This window comes from Nycticebus coucang, chromosome 22 (genome assembly GCF_027406575.1).
Source record: "Nycticebus coucang isolate mNycCou1 chromosome 22, mNycCou1.pri, whole genome shotgun sequence".
In the NCBI taxonomy this organism is placed as follows: Eukaryota; Metazoa; Chordata; class Mammalia; order Primates; family Lorisidae; genus Nycticebus; species Nycticebus coucang.
The window spans coordinates 8,017,870-8,034,859 of NC_069801.1; the positions used below are offsets into that span (position 1 = coordinate 8,017,870).

Sequence of the window (16,990 nt, forward strand, 5' to 3'; positions counted from 1 at the left end):
GGTTCTGCAACCCACCCCACCACCAGCTGTGGTCCTGTGACATATCCAGGCACCCACACAGGTGTCATGACTCACCCATGTGCCCACCACGGTCACACACCCACCTCTGTGGAGACAGACTAAAGTGTTTGGATCACAGGTCATAAGCCTTCTTACTTTTTTTTTTTTTCTTATTAAAATTCAAGCTTACTAATCTATATGAAGCCCAAACAAACATAAATCACTAGAATACTTGGTTGATCCTGGAAAATATTTTCATTAATATCTAAATTGATAATGGGAGCTTATTGTTCTAGTAACACAGATACTTAAAATTCTCTTCCAGCCACCAGACTTGCCCTGCGAAAATGTAATTTTGCTAATACCCCTCAGGTTCCATGCTTGAAAGGGAAATGGTCAGTAAAATGTAATGTGTCAAATATTCCTAATTTGGGAGGGTGCTAACTCCAACTCCCATACCCTTGAGAGTACTCACTATCCATTAGCCTCCAGTTCAGCAAGGGGTCATAGACAAAGGCTTCCAGCACAGCCATGACACTGTCCTTGTGTTCCCGAAGCACTTCCATCACCGTGTGGCATGTGATTCTGTAGTTGCCATCCAGGCCAGTAACCTAGAAAAGGGACAGAGGTACTCATTATAGCAATTGCTGACTCCAGACCCAAAAGCAAGCTGAGAGGGTCTGTTACCCTCACTCAGGTAGCAAACAAAGGTTATACTGATGTATCAGGCCAGGACTATCTCAGGAGAAGGAGTCAGGACTGTGATACACAGGGAACCATGTCTGAGAGGACGTGATAAGTGCTGTCAAAAGACAGACCCTTTCTAACATAAAGGGAAACAAAGGAAACTGCTATAGAAATCACAGGGACAGATTCAGTGCCTGTAGCTCAGCAGCTAGGGTGCCAGCCATGTACACCAGAGCTGGCAGGTTTGAACCCAGCCTGGCCCTGCCAAACAACAATGACAACTACAACCAAAAAATAGCTGGGTATTGTGGCGGGCGCCTGTAGTCCAGCTACTGGGACACTGAGGCAAGAGAATCGCTTAAGCCCAAGAATTTGAGGTTGCTGTGAGTTGTGACACAACGACACTCTACCGAGGGGCAACACGGTAAGATCCTGTCTCAAAAACAAAAAAGGAAATTACAGGGACTTTCTGGGGGAACTAGTTGGCTCTAACAAGCAAGTCTGTCCTCAGAGAAGGTTGTAACTGCATTAGCCCCATTTCAAAGCAGCTTTTTCCCAATGTCCACTCACTTCCATAGCATTGGTCAACATTCTTGTTAGTCTAAATGGGATCTTCTCTGGAAACTTCTCTCGGGTCATAGCAACCTAATGGGAAAAAAATAAATCTGTGGTTAAAAGATTTTTCTTTTTAGCTAAAGCTAGGTGAAGGCAGGTAGGAGGCTTTCCTTTGCACCACCTGCATTGAGTTTAATTAGAGCACAGAATAAAATAACTTGAGGTTAGTGAGAGGTCTTGTCACGGGGACTTAAAGGCAGGCAACTAAAAATCAAAACAAAACAACCAGAAAAGAAAAAAGAAAAAGGACAAATGTGCATATCACGCTCAGACAGCATGGAGGACGGGGAATTCCTCCACTCAGCAAGGGTGTGTGAACAGCAGCCTTTGCCTCAAGGAGAATTAGATGGCAACTGATGGCATGGATTTCATTTCTTAGACCAGTGGTTCTCAACTTCCCTAATGCATGGCCCTTTAATACAGTTCTTCATGTTGTGGTGACCCCCAACCATAAAACTATTTTCGTTGCTGTATTTGTACCAGGGTGTATGTGATGGGGTTGGTGCGATGACGTCATCAGGCCGGGTACTCGTATGTGGGTGTACCTGCATGTGGGTGGACCGCCTGGAGATGGATAGAGGAGCAGAGTCTCAGTGCCTAAGACCATCAGAAATATGTGTTTTCCGATGGTCTTAGGTGACCCCTGTGAAAGGGTCGTTTGACCCCCAAAGGGGTTGTGACCCATAGTTTGAGAACTGCTGTCTTAGACCAATTACTATTGCTTTGCTAGGGACAGGCAAAGATGAGGGTAAGGCATTTGGGACTTAAGTTTGCCTAAACTGTTAGAGGAGGGTGAATGTGATCACCCGGGAAGACAAGCTTTACGTGGTGTTCTGGAACATGTGCTCACCTCAAAGCAGTCCCCAAAGTCAATGTGCAGGATCTTCCCACTCAGCCGGTCCAGCATCAGGTTGGATGGGTGTCTTTGAGAAACAGAAGAGGGATCAGGAAGGGATCAGCAGAGTAGCACCAATGAATAAATTGACAAGTATGTGATACAACAGGCCAGGGGTTAGGGAATGATGATACTCAGACCAAATCCACCTCCCCACCTACTTTTGTCAATAAAGTTTTATTAGAACACAGCCATACTCAATTGTTTACATTTCAGCTGCTTTTGTGCTGCAATAGCAGAGTTAGGTAGTTATGAGAGAGACTATATAGCCAACAAAGGATAAACTATTCATTACCTGGCCCTTTGTAAAAAGTTTGCCATCTCCTGCTAAAACAGGATGTAGCTATGTGAGTCACAGGTTGCCTCACCAGACCAAGATGATTTGCTTTCCAGAGGTCTTTGGTTACATGATAAAAATTTCTGGCAGTGTTGACATCTCCAAGTGGTGAAGCTCTGTTATACCACTGAGCAACCCAACTATCACAGGGTTTCATCTTGAGCCCCTGAGCCAATCTAGGTGGAATCATCTGGCTTTTGTCAATAAGCCTTCTACTAGCTTTATCTTTTAAACAAAAATTTATTATTATTATTATTTTTTTTTTGAGACAGAGTCTCATTATGTCGCCCTCGGTAGAGTGCTGTGGTGTCACAGCTCACAGCAATCTCAAACTCTTGGGTTTAAGTGATTCTCTTGCCTCAGCCTCCCAAGTAGCTGGAACTGTAGGCACCCACCACAAGACTTGGCTATTTTTTGGTTATTATAGTTATTATAGTTGTTTGGCCAGATTTGAACCTACCAGCTCCGGTGTATGTGGCTGGTGCCCTAGACGCTGAGCTATAGGTGCCGAGCTCAAGTAATTGCATGAGATATGACCTTGGGTAAAAAACAATAGACATCAGAGAACCAGTTTTCTTTATATTCTTGTGAGTCAATTTTGAACATTTCTAGGTTACTTTGTCAGTCAGGATGTTTTGGCATAAATTTACACAAAAACATAAAAAGGATTTTAAAAAAAAAATAGAGATGGGATCTTGCTGTATGGTTATTTATTATTTTTTTTTTTTTGCAGTTTTTGGCCGGGGTTGGGTTTGAACCCACCACCTCTGGCATATGGGGCCAGCATCCCACTCCTTTGAGCCACAGGCACTGCCCCTGTTTTTTTTTTTTTTTTTGAGACATGATCAAACTAAGCTGCTCAGGTGGGTCTGGGGCTCAAGCCATCTTCATGCCTCAGACTCCCAAGTAGCTAGGCTTATAGGTTTGTGCCACAGTGTTCAACTTGAACTATGGCTTTTGTTTGCTTAGTTTGATGTATTGTTCTGATGGTATAATGACAAATAGGGGACTAAGGCTGTTGTAAAAGACAATTTAAGTATAAAACACCAATATTGGCTGGGCACGGTGGCTAATGCCTGTGATCCTAGCACTCTGGGATGCCAAGGCAGGAGGAATGATTGAGCTCAAGAACTTGAGACCAGCCTGAGCAAGAACAAGATCATGTTCTCTACAAAAAGTAGAAAAAGTAGCCAGGTCTGGTGGCAGACGCCTATAGTCCCAGCTACTTGGGAGGCTGGGGCAGGAGGATCGCTTGAGCCCAGGAGTTTGAGTTGTTGTGAGCTATGGTGATGCCACTGCACCCTAGCCCAGGCAACAGGGTGAGACTCTGTCTCAAAAGCAAACAAACAAAATACAGATAATTACTTACTTAATGGTCATATATGTCACTAGAAAATCAAATGAAATCATTCAAGAAAACTACAATGGAGAAGAAGACTACAGGAAACAAATTAAATTCACTCACCTATCTCCCAGGCCCAAAATATACCCAACCATTGACATGACTGCTAAAGAGCGTGTATAATTGGTTCTTCGGTCAAACCACACCTAGAACACAGGAGCACAGGTGAACCAAGAATCTGGAAACTTTAATTAGTTTCAACATAATTATATTTTAATCAGTTGTTTTCTTATACTCCATCAATAACAAGTTAGAATGGGTAATCCTACAAAGATCTCCTCTATAAGTATAACAACATGCTTTGGAATAAACCTAATTAGAAATGTGTAGGACCTTAGCCGGGCGTTGTGGTGGGCGCCTGTAGTCCCAGCTGCTGGGGAGGCTGAGGCAAGAGAATCGCGTAAGCCCAAGAGTTAGAGGTTGCTGTGAGCCGTGTGACGCCACGGCACTCTACCCGAGGGTGGTACAGTGAGACTCTGTCTCTACAAAAAAAAAAAAAAAGAAATGTGTAGGACTTAGATGAATAAACTTTTCTTAGGAATATACAGACCTGAGTAAATGAAAATGTTCATTTAAGGATATTCATTTAAGATTGTAAAGATATAGTATCCTCAAGAAAAAAATATATGAAGAAGTCACTGAGGAGGGATTTGTACTAACAATATGGTACTTGAAGAGAAACAGGGAGAAAGAGCAATGGAACAGAATAGAAGCCTTAGAAATAAATCCAATTACTGGCTAGGCAGCTGTCGCACAGTAATTACGGCGCCAGCCACATGTACCGAGGCTGGCAGGTTTGAACCTGGCCCAGGCTAGCTAAAAAACAATGACAACTGCAATAAAAAAATAGCCGTGCGTTGTGGTGGGCACCTGTAGTCCCAGCTACTTGGGAGGGTGAGGCAAGAGAATTGCTTAAGCCCAAGACTTTGAGCCACGACACTCTACCGAGGGCGACATAGTAAGACGCTGTTTCCAAAAAAAGAAAATACAACTATTTAGTATACTATAAAAATGAAATCTTTTATTATTTATTTATTTACTTATTTAGTTATTATTTTTGAGACAGAGTCTCACTTTGCTGCTCCTGGTTGAGTGCTTTGGTATCATAGCTCACAGCAACCTCTAATTTTTGGACTTCAGCAATCCTCTTGTCTCAGTTTTTCTATTTTAGTAGAGACGGGGTCTTGCTATTGTTCCTGAGTTCAAGTAGTCCTCCCACCCGGGCCTCCCAGAGACCTAGGTTTATAGGTGTGAGCCATCATGCCCAGTCTAAATTAAATCTTTTAGATAGTGGGGAAAAGATGGATTATTTAGCAAATAGTGTGATGGTGGCTAATCATCTTAAAAAAAAAAATAAAGTTGTGGCTCAAGCATCTAAGGCACCAGCCACATACACCTGAGCTGGCAGGTTCGAATCCAGCCCGGGGCCCGCCAAACAACAATGACGGCTGCAACCAAAAAATAGCCAGGCGTTGTGGTGGGCCCCTGTAGTCCCAGCTACTTGGGAGGCAGAGGCAGGAGAACTGCTTGAGCCCAGGAGTTTGAGGTTGCTGTGAGCTGTGATGCCACAGCACTCTACCCAGGGCAACAGCTTGAGGCTCAACAGCTTGAGGCTCTGTCTCAAAAAAAAAAAAAGATAAGTAATCACAAGGTGAAGATATAAAGCCAAAGAAAGAAACTGTAAAGAAAAGATTAAAAATCTAGTGACTTCTAACTTTTAAAAATGAATGTACAGGCTTGGCACCCGAAGCACAATGGTTATGGTGCCAGACACATACACCAAGGGTGGCAGGTTTGAACCCAGCCTGGACCAGCTAAAAACAACTGCAACAACAAAAAAATACCTGGGCACTGTGGCAGGTGCCTGTAGTTCCAGAGTCTCAAAAAAACAAATAAACAAACAAAAAACCAAAAAAAAGGCTAAGGCAAGAGAATCGCTTAAGCCCAAGAGTTTGAGGTTGCTGTGAGCTATGATGTCACAGCACCCTACCAAGGGCGACATAGTTAAGACTCTGTCTCGAAAAAAAAAAAAAAAAAAGAAAAGAAAAGAATGTACAGGTCCAGAGCAGTAGCTCATGCCTGTTATCCCAGTGCTCTAGGAGGCCAAGGTGGGAGGATCACTTGAGGCCAGGAGTTCAAGACCAGCCAAGGCAGCACAGGAAGACCCAGACTCTACAAAAAAATAATTAGCCAGGTATGGAGGCACAGACCTGAATGAGATCTTTGTAAGAGTATACCTTCTGACCGGTTATTGATAGACTATATCTTCCATCCATGGCTGGGTGAAAGCATGGATATGGAACTTGTGGATATGGAGGGTTGACTGTATATAAAAAACCAAAATCCCCAAAATTCTAATCCAAAGAATATACCATTAACAAAATTGAAAAACAAACAGGAAATTTGTTATATATATGAAAAAGACTTAACTATCTTTAATACATAAAGAGCTCAAGAAAAACATTAAACTACTTAGTCTAAATCTAACTTGCCTGCCTCACCCCTTTCATTTTTGTTACAGTGTGCACATAATCCACAGCTGATCATAACAAAGAGGAACCCACTACATGGGTGCTCATGAACAAATTGGATGGCCACCTGTCATGAGTGGGCATGTGAGGGGAGTGGGTGCCTGACGAGCCCCAGTGGCCATACCTCAGGACTGGGGCCCCCTGTCATGAGTGAGCGTGTGAGGGCAGTGAGTGCCTGAAGAGCCTCAGTGGCCATACCTCAGAGCTGGGGCTTTTGAGCCACAGCAGCTTGGCCAGGTCATCCCCAGCTGTGTTATTGACGGCGTGCTCAAACACCTCCACCTTCTGCATCAGAGTCAAGTGGTCATAGTCTGGGGCCATCTGCATCAGAACACAACCATTCAGTAAGAGACTAGCTTAAGACAAGCAGCTTACATCCAGGGAGAAAGAGGGTAGGGGTCTAGGCAGTGCTAAAATCTAATTTTACCACCACAGCCAAAAGCTGAAGGGAAATAAGAATAGCAAATGGGAAGCTGGGGTGATCACTCTAACCTGATGACCACAGGAACTCTTATGACATGAGGGAAAAGCAGCAGGCTCCCCTCAGTCCAACCCTACTGGGCTGGTGAGAGTTTGGAGGTTTCAAGGTTTTGGGCAACAATTTCTTTCTTGTTACTTACATATTTACTAAACATGATTGCTCGATGTGGCTAGTGCTTTGAGCCTGACATTTTATCTGTCTACTCTCTCCTGGGATAATGAAAACTTAATTTCTTGGCTTCAGGGTCCTTGAGTTTCTCAGAAGGTTCTCTTTTTTTGAACTTACCTCATTAAACCTTCTTCAAAGTTAAATAGATTTTTTGGTGATAAACATACACAAAGGAAAACCAGAAAAGACGCTCTGCATAGATTCTCTGACTTGTGAGTTTTGTCTCCAAGATAGTTAAGGTGTGCTGGGTCTGACAGCCTTAGCACATACCCGCAACATGATGCGATGCTCGATGTTCAGAAGGATCTTCTTTTTCTCCCTGTAGTCCCGGATTAGGGCATGCAGTGTGTCACAGTGGGGGACCCAGCCAATGAGGCCGGAGTTGGTTGACAAAGGGATGACAGCATATCTCTGGATGCTGGTTTCCGTAGGAGAGCAGTGTTAGTAAGGAGACAGTTAGTAAACAGTAGACACTATTTATTTATTTTTTTAGAGATAGAGTCTCACTTTATCACCCTTGGTAGAGTGCCATGACATCACAGCTAACAGCAACCTCCAACTCCTGGGTTTAGGCGATTCTCTTGCTTCAGCCTCTCCTGGGACTACAGGCGCCCGCCACAACGCTCAGCTTTTTTTTTTGTTGCAGTTTGGCCGGGGCTGGGTTTGAACCTACCACCATCGGTATATGGGGCTGGCACCCTGCTCACTGAGCCACAGGCACCACCCATGCAAGTTATTTTTAGTGAGTTCCCTGCAGCAGGCTGTTGTGAGGGGCATAGTGAGGGGCCCATTGTAAAGCATTGCGGAAAGGACACTCATGGTATCAAACCAACACTGGTCTTCTCAACTTGCCTGACAAACTCATGGCTTCGGGGGAACAATCAACTTACCATCAAGGATAAAATAACCTCTCAACTTAGTATTTATGGTTTTAACAGAAAGAGAAGGCAATAGAGTACTAAGGTTAGGAAAGGTTTGGCTGGGCTTTAATCCTACAGAGTGTAAAAGACATCAAACTTGCAGAATCACTAATCTAACTGCCACAAATTGTTCCATTCTGAATTTTGGGGGTTGTTAAAGGTACTTCCCAATGAGAATATCCTGAAAAAAGTTTCTTTCTGTGTTTGGCATATTGGCTATTGATAACTTCCTACCAGGTACATAATTTTATAACTTATTTCATTAGGATATGTGACTACCTACATGAGACACATAGAAAAAAACTAGAAGACCTCTCAAATCTTTGCCATTTCAGAGCATTCTGAATACCTGAGGTTTTTCCGAAGAGATGTTGGGTCATTGGCCAGAAGGGTGTTAACCAGGCCAAAGAGCTGCATCACCCGCTCGTCCTGCCTCAGATCTTCATGGCCTTTCAGGAGGAAAACAAACTCATGCCCGTTGCTGCCTGCAGGGAAAGGGGGAGCAGTGAGTGGAGATCAGAGGTCTTCTAATGCTTTAATTGAGATCATCACTGTATTCAGAAGCTCCTACGGACTACATGTACTTTACCTAATGACACTTTCTCTACAATAAGAAAAAAAAAATCCTTAGCATTGATAAAAAGAATGGCTCTTCTGCCAGGCATGGTAGCTCATGTTCGGGTAATCCCAGTGTGTTTGGAGGTTGAGGCTGGAGAGCAGGAGTTCAAGGTTGTAGTGAGCTATGATAATGCCTCTGCACTCCACCCTGGGTGACAGAGTGACACCCTGTCTCACAAAAAAAAAAAAAAAAAAAAAAGAAAGAAAAAAAATGGCCTTGCTTGTTTTTGATGATCCTAAATGACCAATGTTGACCAAATAAGACAAAAGAAGCCCTGTTTCTGGCTTGGCGTCCATACCTCAGTTGTTAGGGAGCCAGCCACATGCATCAGGGCTCCATGGAGGGTTCAAACCTGGCCTGGGCCTGCTAAACAATGACAACTACAACAAAAAAATAAAAATAGCCGGTGTTGTGGCAGGTGCCTGTAGTCCCAGCTACTTGGGAGGCTGAGGCAAGAGAATCGCTTACAGCCAAGAGTTTGAGGTTGCAGTGAGCTGTGACACCACAGCACTCTACCGAGGACAACTTGGTGAGACTGTCTGAAAAAAAAGAAGCCCTGTTTCTGAGGACCAGGTATGATTACCATTCTCTGTATTCCCTTTCCCCTGAACCACATCCCCTAGGGGCCCACTGAGGCACTGGGGGAAGGAGAGGTCAGGGTATTTGCCCCTCACAACTGGCCTGGTCACATTCTAGAGGTAGCTATGACCTTCAATCTGGACTATGGCTTTTGCTGGATGGCGTCTCTTTCAAGGTTAGGTCCTGCTGGGCTCCTGCCCTTTCTGGTTCTGGGGGCTGAGGTGAGGCTGATACTTTCTCACTGTTGCTTGCTCCTGGGTGCTCTCTGCAGATTCTCTTAACTTTGCTTACACCTCTGCAAACAGCACTTTCATTACACTCTTTCTTTTTTTTTTTTTTTTTTTGGGAGACAGAATCTCAAGCTGTTGCCCTGGGTAGAGTACCGTGGCGTCACGGCTCACAGCAACCTCCAACTCTTGGGCTTAAGTAATTCTCTTGCCTCAGCCTCCCAAGTAGCTGGGACTACAGGTGCCCACCACAACAACGCCTGGCTATTTTTTGGTTGTAGTTGTCATTGTTGTTTGGCAGGCTGGGCAGGGGTTGAACCTGCCAGCCCCAGTGTATGTGGCTTGTGCCCTAGCTACTGAGCTACAGGCACCGAGCCTCATTACACTGTCTTTAATTAAACCCCCTGGGAACTTGACTTAGCCATGTTTCAGTTTTAGAAGACCCCAGTCCATGGAGAGACAATCACCCTTGGACCATGATGAATTGGTACTGGTGAACATGCATTACAATTTGAGAACCGTGTTATTAGGAGTCCCACCAGAGCCCTGAGGCCTCTGTAAGTCATCCTAGATAGGTAACTCTCTACACCTAAAGGAAATTTAAAAACCTTGCTGAGATTTTATTTCTACTTCAATTGGTTCATATTACACAATTGTTTTCCACAGAAACTATAAAGTTCGAAAAAATGTTCACGAGCCCGAGCTCTTTTTCCAAAGTAGCTTGTCACCGTCCACGTCTGCACCCAGCTGCTTCCTTGTTGGCCCTGTCAGTTCCCAACACCTGCCACACTTCTCCGCGTCGTATGCCTTGGTGGGGATCATTATGTTACACTTAAGCACAGCTATGTGAATAAACTTAGAGTTCCAAGGAGGATGTAAAAAGGAAAAATTCACTGTCCCCTACACCTCTCTCAATAAACACGGGAGATAGGGTGCTTATGAAAGATTAGCAGTGGGAACGGCAAGCTGTGATTTCAGAAGAGGGAAGGGGGATTCAGCCAGGGCAGGGGGAAGAAGCAGGTGACAAAAGTGTGCAGTGGTGCTTACCCATTAGTGTCAACTTCCGGGGCCTCTGCTTGGATGTGATGACTTGCAAAGACGGCGCTATGGACTGAATGCGAATGATCGGCTGGTTGGGGTCATAGGTTCCTGGCACAGCCAATTCAAGGTCCCGGCACATTAGAAGTTTTGGAGAAACATACTGCAGCTCCAAGGATGTGAGCTGTGAATAATTATCAGAGGATTTAGTGTTCTGCCTCCAGGGAGGGATTTCAATGCAATTTAAGTATTTTTCAATGGCTTGCTAATGGTGATTACTTGTCCCCAAGCAGAAGTGAAACCAGATGCTTTGGAATGAGTGTTAGAGCATTCATAGACAGTAAAACAGAAAGGACTACTCAGTTAACCCCACCAGCAGTCTGAAGATCCCACCTGAGGCAGCTGCTTGGAGATCCGTCTGAACACATGGTAATAGAGGTCCCAGGCTTGGGTGAGGTCCTTGACGTTCCCTGATTTCATGTACTTTCTGCACCACTCCTGGGCCTCCATTAAATCTCGACCATATGCCTGAGAGGGAAACAGGGCAAGTGTGCAAGTGGTCCAAGTCCAACCATGCTGGGAGGCTGAATCCCTAAGCTGACTGCAGAAACCCCTCAGGATCCTTCTGCGGCCAGAAAACACGGACAGGGAACTATGGAGAGCAAAAGGTATGCAGGTTTCCAATCCCGAAGGATGGCTTATCAGGTAAGGGAAGATTAAAGGAAAGACAAGTTGACATCTTGAGGAATCTTTCGAACCTCAATGACAATCGCATGACTGGTACATTTACACCTGTGCACCTGTCAGGTCCATCTTATTAAAGTCAGTAAGAAGGCAGGAGGGAATAGACTCTGTGGGTGACATCCTTTCATGCTTTTTAGTTCCATACCTGATTAAAGGACGTTTCCTTCAGGGTCTGGGGGCCCCGTTCCATCATAGCATGCAGGGGTTCCAGCACCTCGAACATGCCTTTCACATTCCTCTCCCCAAAATACAAGCGAGACGCCTCTTCTAGGCCTTCGTGCCACATCTCATGCCAGAGGATGGCCACTCGGATCAGCTCCTCACTCACCTGGGTCAAGAAGGAGAGAGCCACATGGGTAAGTTACATTCAGAAAGGTCTGTCTCAGAGAACAGGAGGTGCCCTTTCCAGAGGCCCGGATGTGAGGAAACAAAGCAGCCCACTCAAGACCTCTGCCTCAGTGCCCAGGCTCAGGAGGCCGGCCCCGGGCCTGGACTCACCATCATGGCCTGCTGGACCAGCGTGTTACTGTGCTCACACATGTTCTTCAGGATCTTGTTGGCTGCATTGTGCCGGGCTGTGGTGGTGGACTTAGAAGCCACAGTCAGCGGGTAGATGAGGGCCTGGAGCAAAAACAGAAGGCACATTTTGCAAAGGGATGTGTGAAGGAGCTTGACATTAATTCTAAGGAGGATGAGATTAATACACTTGAGTCTGGGGGTGGGGGGGGAAGGGGCTACTCAGTCTTGGTGGGGGGAATTCTTTCCTTTTAGTAAGCCCTTGGGCCACTGGGACTGCTGGCTGGACAGACCCTCTTGGGGCACAATGGAAGGTTGGGCTCCCAATTCCTTTACTTGTGTTTCTAGAGCAGCTTTTGGGAGGGCTGAACACCGAACCAAAAGGTCATGTTTAGATGAGAAACTTTCCAGGGTCCCCACATACCTGGGGGTGGTACCGACCAATGTCTGTGAGAAGCTGGTGAATGAGACGTCCCACCAAGGGTCTGGGTGTATCGATTCTTGCAATGAGCTGAGGTATAACCTGGCATGCAGAAGGACACAGTATGTGGCACTTACTCCCCTGGGGCAAGCTCAGCTCTGACAATTGTTTTGGCTGATGCTGTTGGGCTTTTTTTTTTTTTTTTTTATAGAGACAGAGTCTCACTTTATCGCCCTCGGTAGAGTGCCGTGGCCTCATATAGCTCACAGCAACCTCCAACTCCTGGGCTTAAGCGATTCTCTTGCCTCAGCCTCCCGAGTAGCTGGGACTACAGGCGCCCGCCACAACGCCCAGCTATTTTTTGGTTGCAGTTTGGCTGGGGCCGGGTTTGAACCCGCCACCCTTGGTATATGGGGCTGGCGCCTTACCAACTGAGCCACAGGCGCCGCCCAGCTGTTGGGCTTTAAAATGCTTCACTCTCTTGAGCTCTCTAATAAAAGAGACTAAATAAAATATGGACACTTGACCTTGGGACCAAGCTCTAGTTCTTTAGCCTTGTTCTTCTGAACATTGCCATGACGCTGAGAGGAGACACACAGGAGGGAGACTCTGACCCATCCTCACCTGTAACCAAGTGTCGATCTGGATGGCTTTCACACCTTCTACCAAGGCTTCATTGACATCTGGCCAGTGACCATAATCAAACCACAAGGTGAGGACTCTGAAAAAATGAGACGGTCACGGAAAATTTAGTTTCCCAGTTTACGTCTATTTATTTTTCATCTCCAAGACCTTTAAGGGTAGGGTACAGTGCCTCTAGCCTGTAGTGTCAGGTACCTGTGAGGCTCAGGGGGTAGGATTGATAAGGCCAGGGGTTTGAGACTGCAGTTAGTTATGATGGTACCACTATACTCTACTCTGAGTCTCTGGCAGGTCCTGTTTCAAAAATTAAAAACGAAAAACAAACAACAGGCCAGGCACAGTGGCTCATGCCTATAATCCTAACACTTTGGGAGGCTGAGGCAGGAGAAATGCTTAAGGCCAGGAGTTTGAGACCAGCCTGAGCAACATAGTGAAACTTCCATCTCTACCAAAAATAGAAAAAATTAGCCAGGTGTAGTGGTGTGTGCCTACAGTCCCAGCTAATTGGGAGGCTGAGGTGGAACCATCACTTAAGACCAGGAGTCAGGAGTGAGCTATGACGATGCCACTGCACTCTAGCTCTAGCCCAGGCAACAGAGTGAGACTTTGCCTCAAAAAAAAAAGAAAAAATAATAAAATAAATAAATAAATAAATAAATAAAAATACATCAATCAATCAATAAAGGTTCTTAAGAAGAGAGTTGCCTGGCTTGGCACTTGTAGCACAGTGGTTATAGTGCTGGCCACATACATCCAAGCTGGCGGGTTTGAACCCAGCCTGGGCCAGCTAAATAACAATGACAACTGCAACAAAAAAATAGCAGGGCGTTGTGGTGGGCGCCTGTAGTCCCAGCTACTTGGGAAGCTGAGGCAAGAGAATTGCTTAAGCCCGAGAGTTTGAGGGTGCTGTGAGCTATGATGCCACAGCACTCTATTGAGGGTGACATAGTGAGACTCTGTCTTAAAAAGAAAAAATGGCTAGGCGCCTGTGGCTCAAGCAGCTAAGGCGCCAGCCACATATACATGAGCTGGCGGGTTAAAATCCAGCCCAGGCCTGCCAAACAATGACGGCTGCAACCAAAAAATAGCTGGGCATTGTGGTGGGCGCCTGTAGTCCCAGCTACTTGGGAGGTGGAGGCAGGAGACTCGTTTAAGCCAGGAGTTGGAGGTTGCTGTGAGCTCTGATGCCATGGTACTCTACCCAGGGTGACAGCTTGAGGCTATCTCAAAAAAAAAAAAAAAAAAGAAGAGAGTTGTCCGAGACTCAAACCAGTGGTTTTCAAACGTGTTTGGTTTCCGGACCCCCCTGGGAGCAGGCATCTGTGATAGGTGCAGTGCTCTTTACCTACAATCTGAGGATTATCCCAAGTAAATTACTATTTTATCCCAGGTCATGTCAAGGGTCATCAAGGCATGAACTCAGAGACTGAACAGATCTGCCAAGATAACCTTTAGAGAACAACAAATCCACATGTAGTCACCTGCAGAATAGTAACAACAGAGACACCTAGTGGTTAGCCGGCCAGAAGTCCCAAGGAGGATGATCTTCTTGCCTCTGACCTCTGGGCTGATTTGGGTCTTTTTTTTTTTTTTTTTGAGACAGTCTCACTCTGTCACCTTTGGAAGAGTGCAATGGCATCATAGCTCACAGCAACCTCAAACTCTTAGACTCAAGTAATCCTCCTGTCTCAGCCTCCCAAGCAGATGGGACTAAAGGTGCCTGCCACAACATCTGACTAGTTTTTCTATTTTTAGTAGAGATGGGGTCTCGCCCTTGCTGAGGCTAGTCTCAAAGTCCTGAGCTCAAGCAATCCTTCTGCCTCAGCATCCCAGTGGTAGGATTACAGGTGTGAGCCACTTTGCCTGGCTTGGGTCATTTGTTAAGACTTAACAAAGGCGCTGAGGGATTTTAGAAATACTGTAATGAATAGATCAGTTAATTATTCCCTAGATAATAAGCCACACATAGAGTTCTCATTCCACATTTCCTCCTTGCTCTCTGACAATTTCACTCATATAGGTGGGGCCTGGTCAGCTGTAACTCCTCAGACTGTCACACAGAAAAAGGCACATCCACCGATCCTGGTGTATTCAGCAGGGCAGGGACGGGAAAGAGGACTTTTACATGTGACATTTGTGTGGGCCTACCAGAGTTACATACTCCCCTTACCATACCTGAGTGTATCCTGGAGGTTGTTGCCTCGAGACAAGGAGATAGAACGGAAGAAGCCCTGAACTGCAGGAACAGTGTACATCAGGAGGGTTTTGGACAGATCCTGTTGGAACACACTTGTATTAGTGACACTCTTGCCCCCACTGTCTCATCTGCAAAATGGGCAAAACAGCATATGAATGCTACCTTCCTCAAAGAGTGGTTAGGAGGATTAAATCAGTCAATGTACAAAAAGCCTTTAATCAGTAGCTGGCACATGGCAAGCACTCAATAAATGGTAACTGGGCCACAATTATTATTACCTGGGGCTAACTAACAGTGGCTTCTGGGATAGGATGGCAGGAGGTAGTGGGGCTGAGGGTCTGAACGCAATGATCTCTGAACCTGCCAGCTGTCCTGACGTATTCTGAACTGATGCCCGAGGGGTGGTGGAAGGGGAGAGAAAGAGGCAGAGGACAGATCCCTCTGCAGATGTGCACAGCCACCCACACACGGGTGCGGCGTGTTAGAGAATGAGCTCATCCATGCAGGAAGCCCTGTGAGGAACCCATTCCTCAGCTCGGGCCCTGTCAGCTCCCCAGATGCAAATATATACACAAAAGCACTGTCTCAGGCAACGCTGGGACACTGAGAAGCAATATTTTTTAGTTCTATCTGGCACTTTAGATAAAACCTCAGGTTCCTTTCAGCTTAACAATAACTCTATTGCTCAGAGAGACTGCTGCCTCGGTCAATTCTTAATGAGGAAGGAGGGGAAAGTACCTCGGTGACCTTCTTCTGCAGAGGAGAAGGGCTGGGGCTGCTCTCTGCGCTCTCAGCCTCGCTCTCGCTGTTGCTGCCCTCGGTGCTGGCTGCCGCAGCCGCAGTGGCAGCTGTGGTGGCAGCAGTGGTGGTGCTGGTGATGTTGGCTCCACTGGCATGACGCAGTTTCTTCTTCTCGTCCCGGGCTTGGTTCTGATGTTTGTAGTGCAGTACAGCTTCAAAGTTCATCACTGCCCACGCGTGCCAGGCCTGAGTGGGGTGAGGGCCGAGGACAGACAACAGGGCTATGACCGACAGCAGAGCTTAGAGGAGTGTGAGGTCAAGGCTAAAGAAGAGAAGCTGACCGCAGACAAGACTTCACTTCAATAGGACACCGAGGAATGAGGAATTTCACTAAATTCAACATGACTCACTCACTTTGTGGTGCATGAACTATGAGAGGCACTGAGGCCAGAGCTGTGGGGGAAGGCACAGCAGGAGAGCAGGACATAGGCCTTGCCTTGAGGGATTCCTGGTTTTACAGGAAGCTCCCTACACTCCTGAAGACCTAGAACCTCTGCAAGGCAGAATGCAAGTGTGGCAATGAAGAGATGGACAGTGGGAGTGCCAGGAACAGGGACCTGGAAAGCTTTGTAGAGAAGGAGGATTCAAGTAGGTCTGGAGAGAGCTGTAGACAGCAGCAGGGGATGAGAGAACGGCAGCAATGAGGGGAGGGCAAGGTGAAGAACGAGGGGAGGCCAGCCAAGCACTGGGGCAGATGACAGAGCGGCTGGCACGCCGGGCCACAGACTACCATTTCACTCTGCAGGAAAGCAGAGCCGTGCTGGGTTCCAAGTGTACAAAATAGATTATTTAAGAGAGCAGAGGTTGGGAGCAAGCAGGCAGTTCTCACACTATTTCAAGGGAGGAAGTCTGAACAGGTCACAAGACAGCAGACAGGGGGAGACACTGAGAGCCAGGGGCATGATGAAGGGTGGACCTCATCATTGTGTCTGCCCCCAGCACCGGGCCGGGCCTGACAGGAAACCAGTGCTCAATGACTGCTCGATGGAAGAAGCTTCTGGTGCATATTTGGATAAAGGAGGACTATTCTCTGAGGTTCTAAGCTGCACTGACTTTATATACAGTGCACCACTGCTCGCTTTGGACAAGAGTAGAGTTTGCTTCAGAGGGTGGTGACACTGCAGTGATAGCAAGATAGTAAATAACCCACCAACAGCTGGGCTTTCTGGA

At 46.3% G+C, this 16,990-nt stretch overlaps 1 protein-coding gene across 3 annotated transcripts in view; it reads right to left on the reverse strand.

The window, feature by feature from the left end:
- The window catches only part of MTOR (mechanistic target of rapamycin kinase), a 140,352-nt gene that overhangs the window by 10,051 nt on the left and 113,311 nt on the right, over nucleotides 1–16,990 (reverse strand). For all 3 annotated transcript variants that reach the window (XM_053577336.1, XM_053577334.1, XM_053577335.1), the window contains 15 exons: nucleotides 15,758–16,006; nucleotides 14,998–15,098; nucleotides 12,805–12,901; nucleotides 12,184–12,282; nucleotides 11,742–11,864; nucleotides 11,389–11,571; nucleotides 10,893–11,027; nucleotides 10,509–10,683; nucleotides 8,386–8,521; nucleotides 7,387–7,534; nucleotides 6,666–6,788; nucleotides 4,000–4,082; nucleotides 2,153–2,225; nucleotides 1,258–1,332; nucleotides 476–611 (listed from right to left, as the gene is read on the reverse strand). In XM_053577336.1, coding sequence (XP_053433311.1) covers nucleotides 476–611; nucleotides 1,258–1,332; nucleotides 2,153–2,225; nucleotides 4,000–4,082; nucleotides 6,666–6,788; nucleotides 7,387–7,534; nucleotides 8,386–8,521; nucleotides 10,509–10,683; nucleotides 10,893–11,027; nucleotides 11,389–11,571; nucleotides 11,742–11,864; nucleotides 12,184–12,282; nucleotides 12,805–12,901; nucleotides 14,998–15,098; nucleotides 15,758–16,006 — 1,936 coding nt within the window. The remainder of the gene's footprint in view (nucleotides 1–475; nucleotides 612–1,257; nucleotides 1,333–2,152; nucleotides 2,226–3,999; nucleotides 4,083–6,665; nucleotides 6,789–7,386; nucleotides 7,535–8,385; nucleotides 8,522–10,508; nucleotides 10,684–10,892; nucleotides 11,028–11,388; nucleotides 11,572–11,741; nucleotides 11,865–12,183; nucleotides 12,283–12,804; nucleotides 12,902–14,997; nucleotides 15,099–15,757; nucleotides 16,007–16,990) is intronic.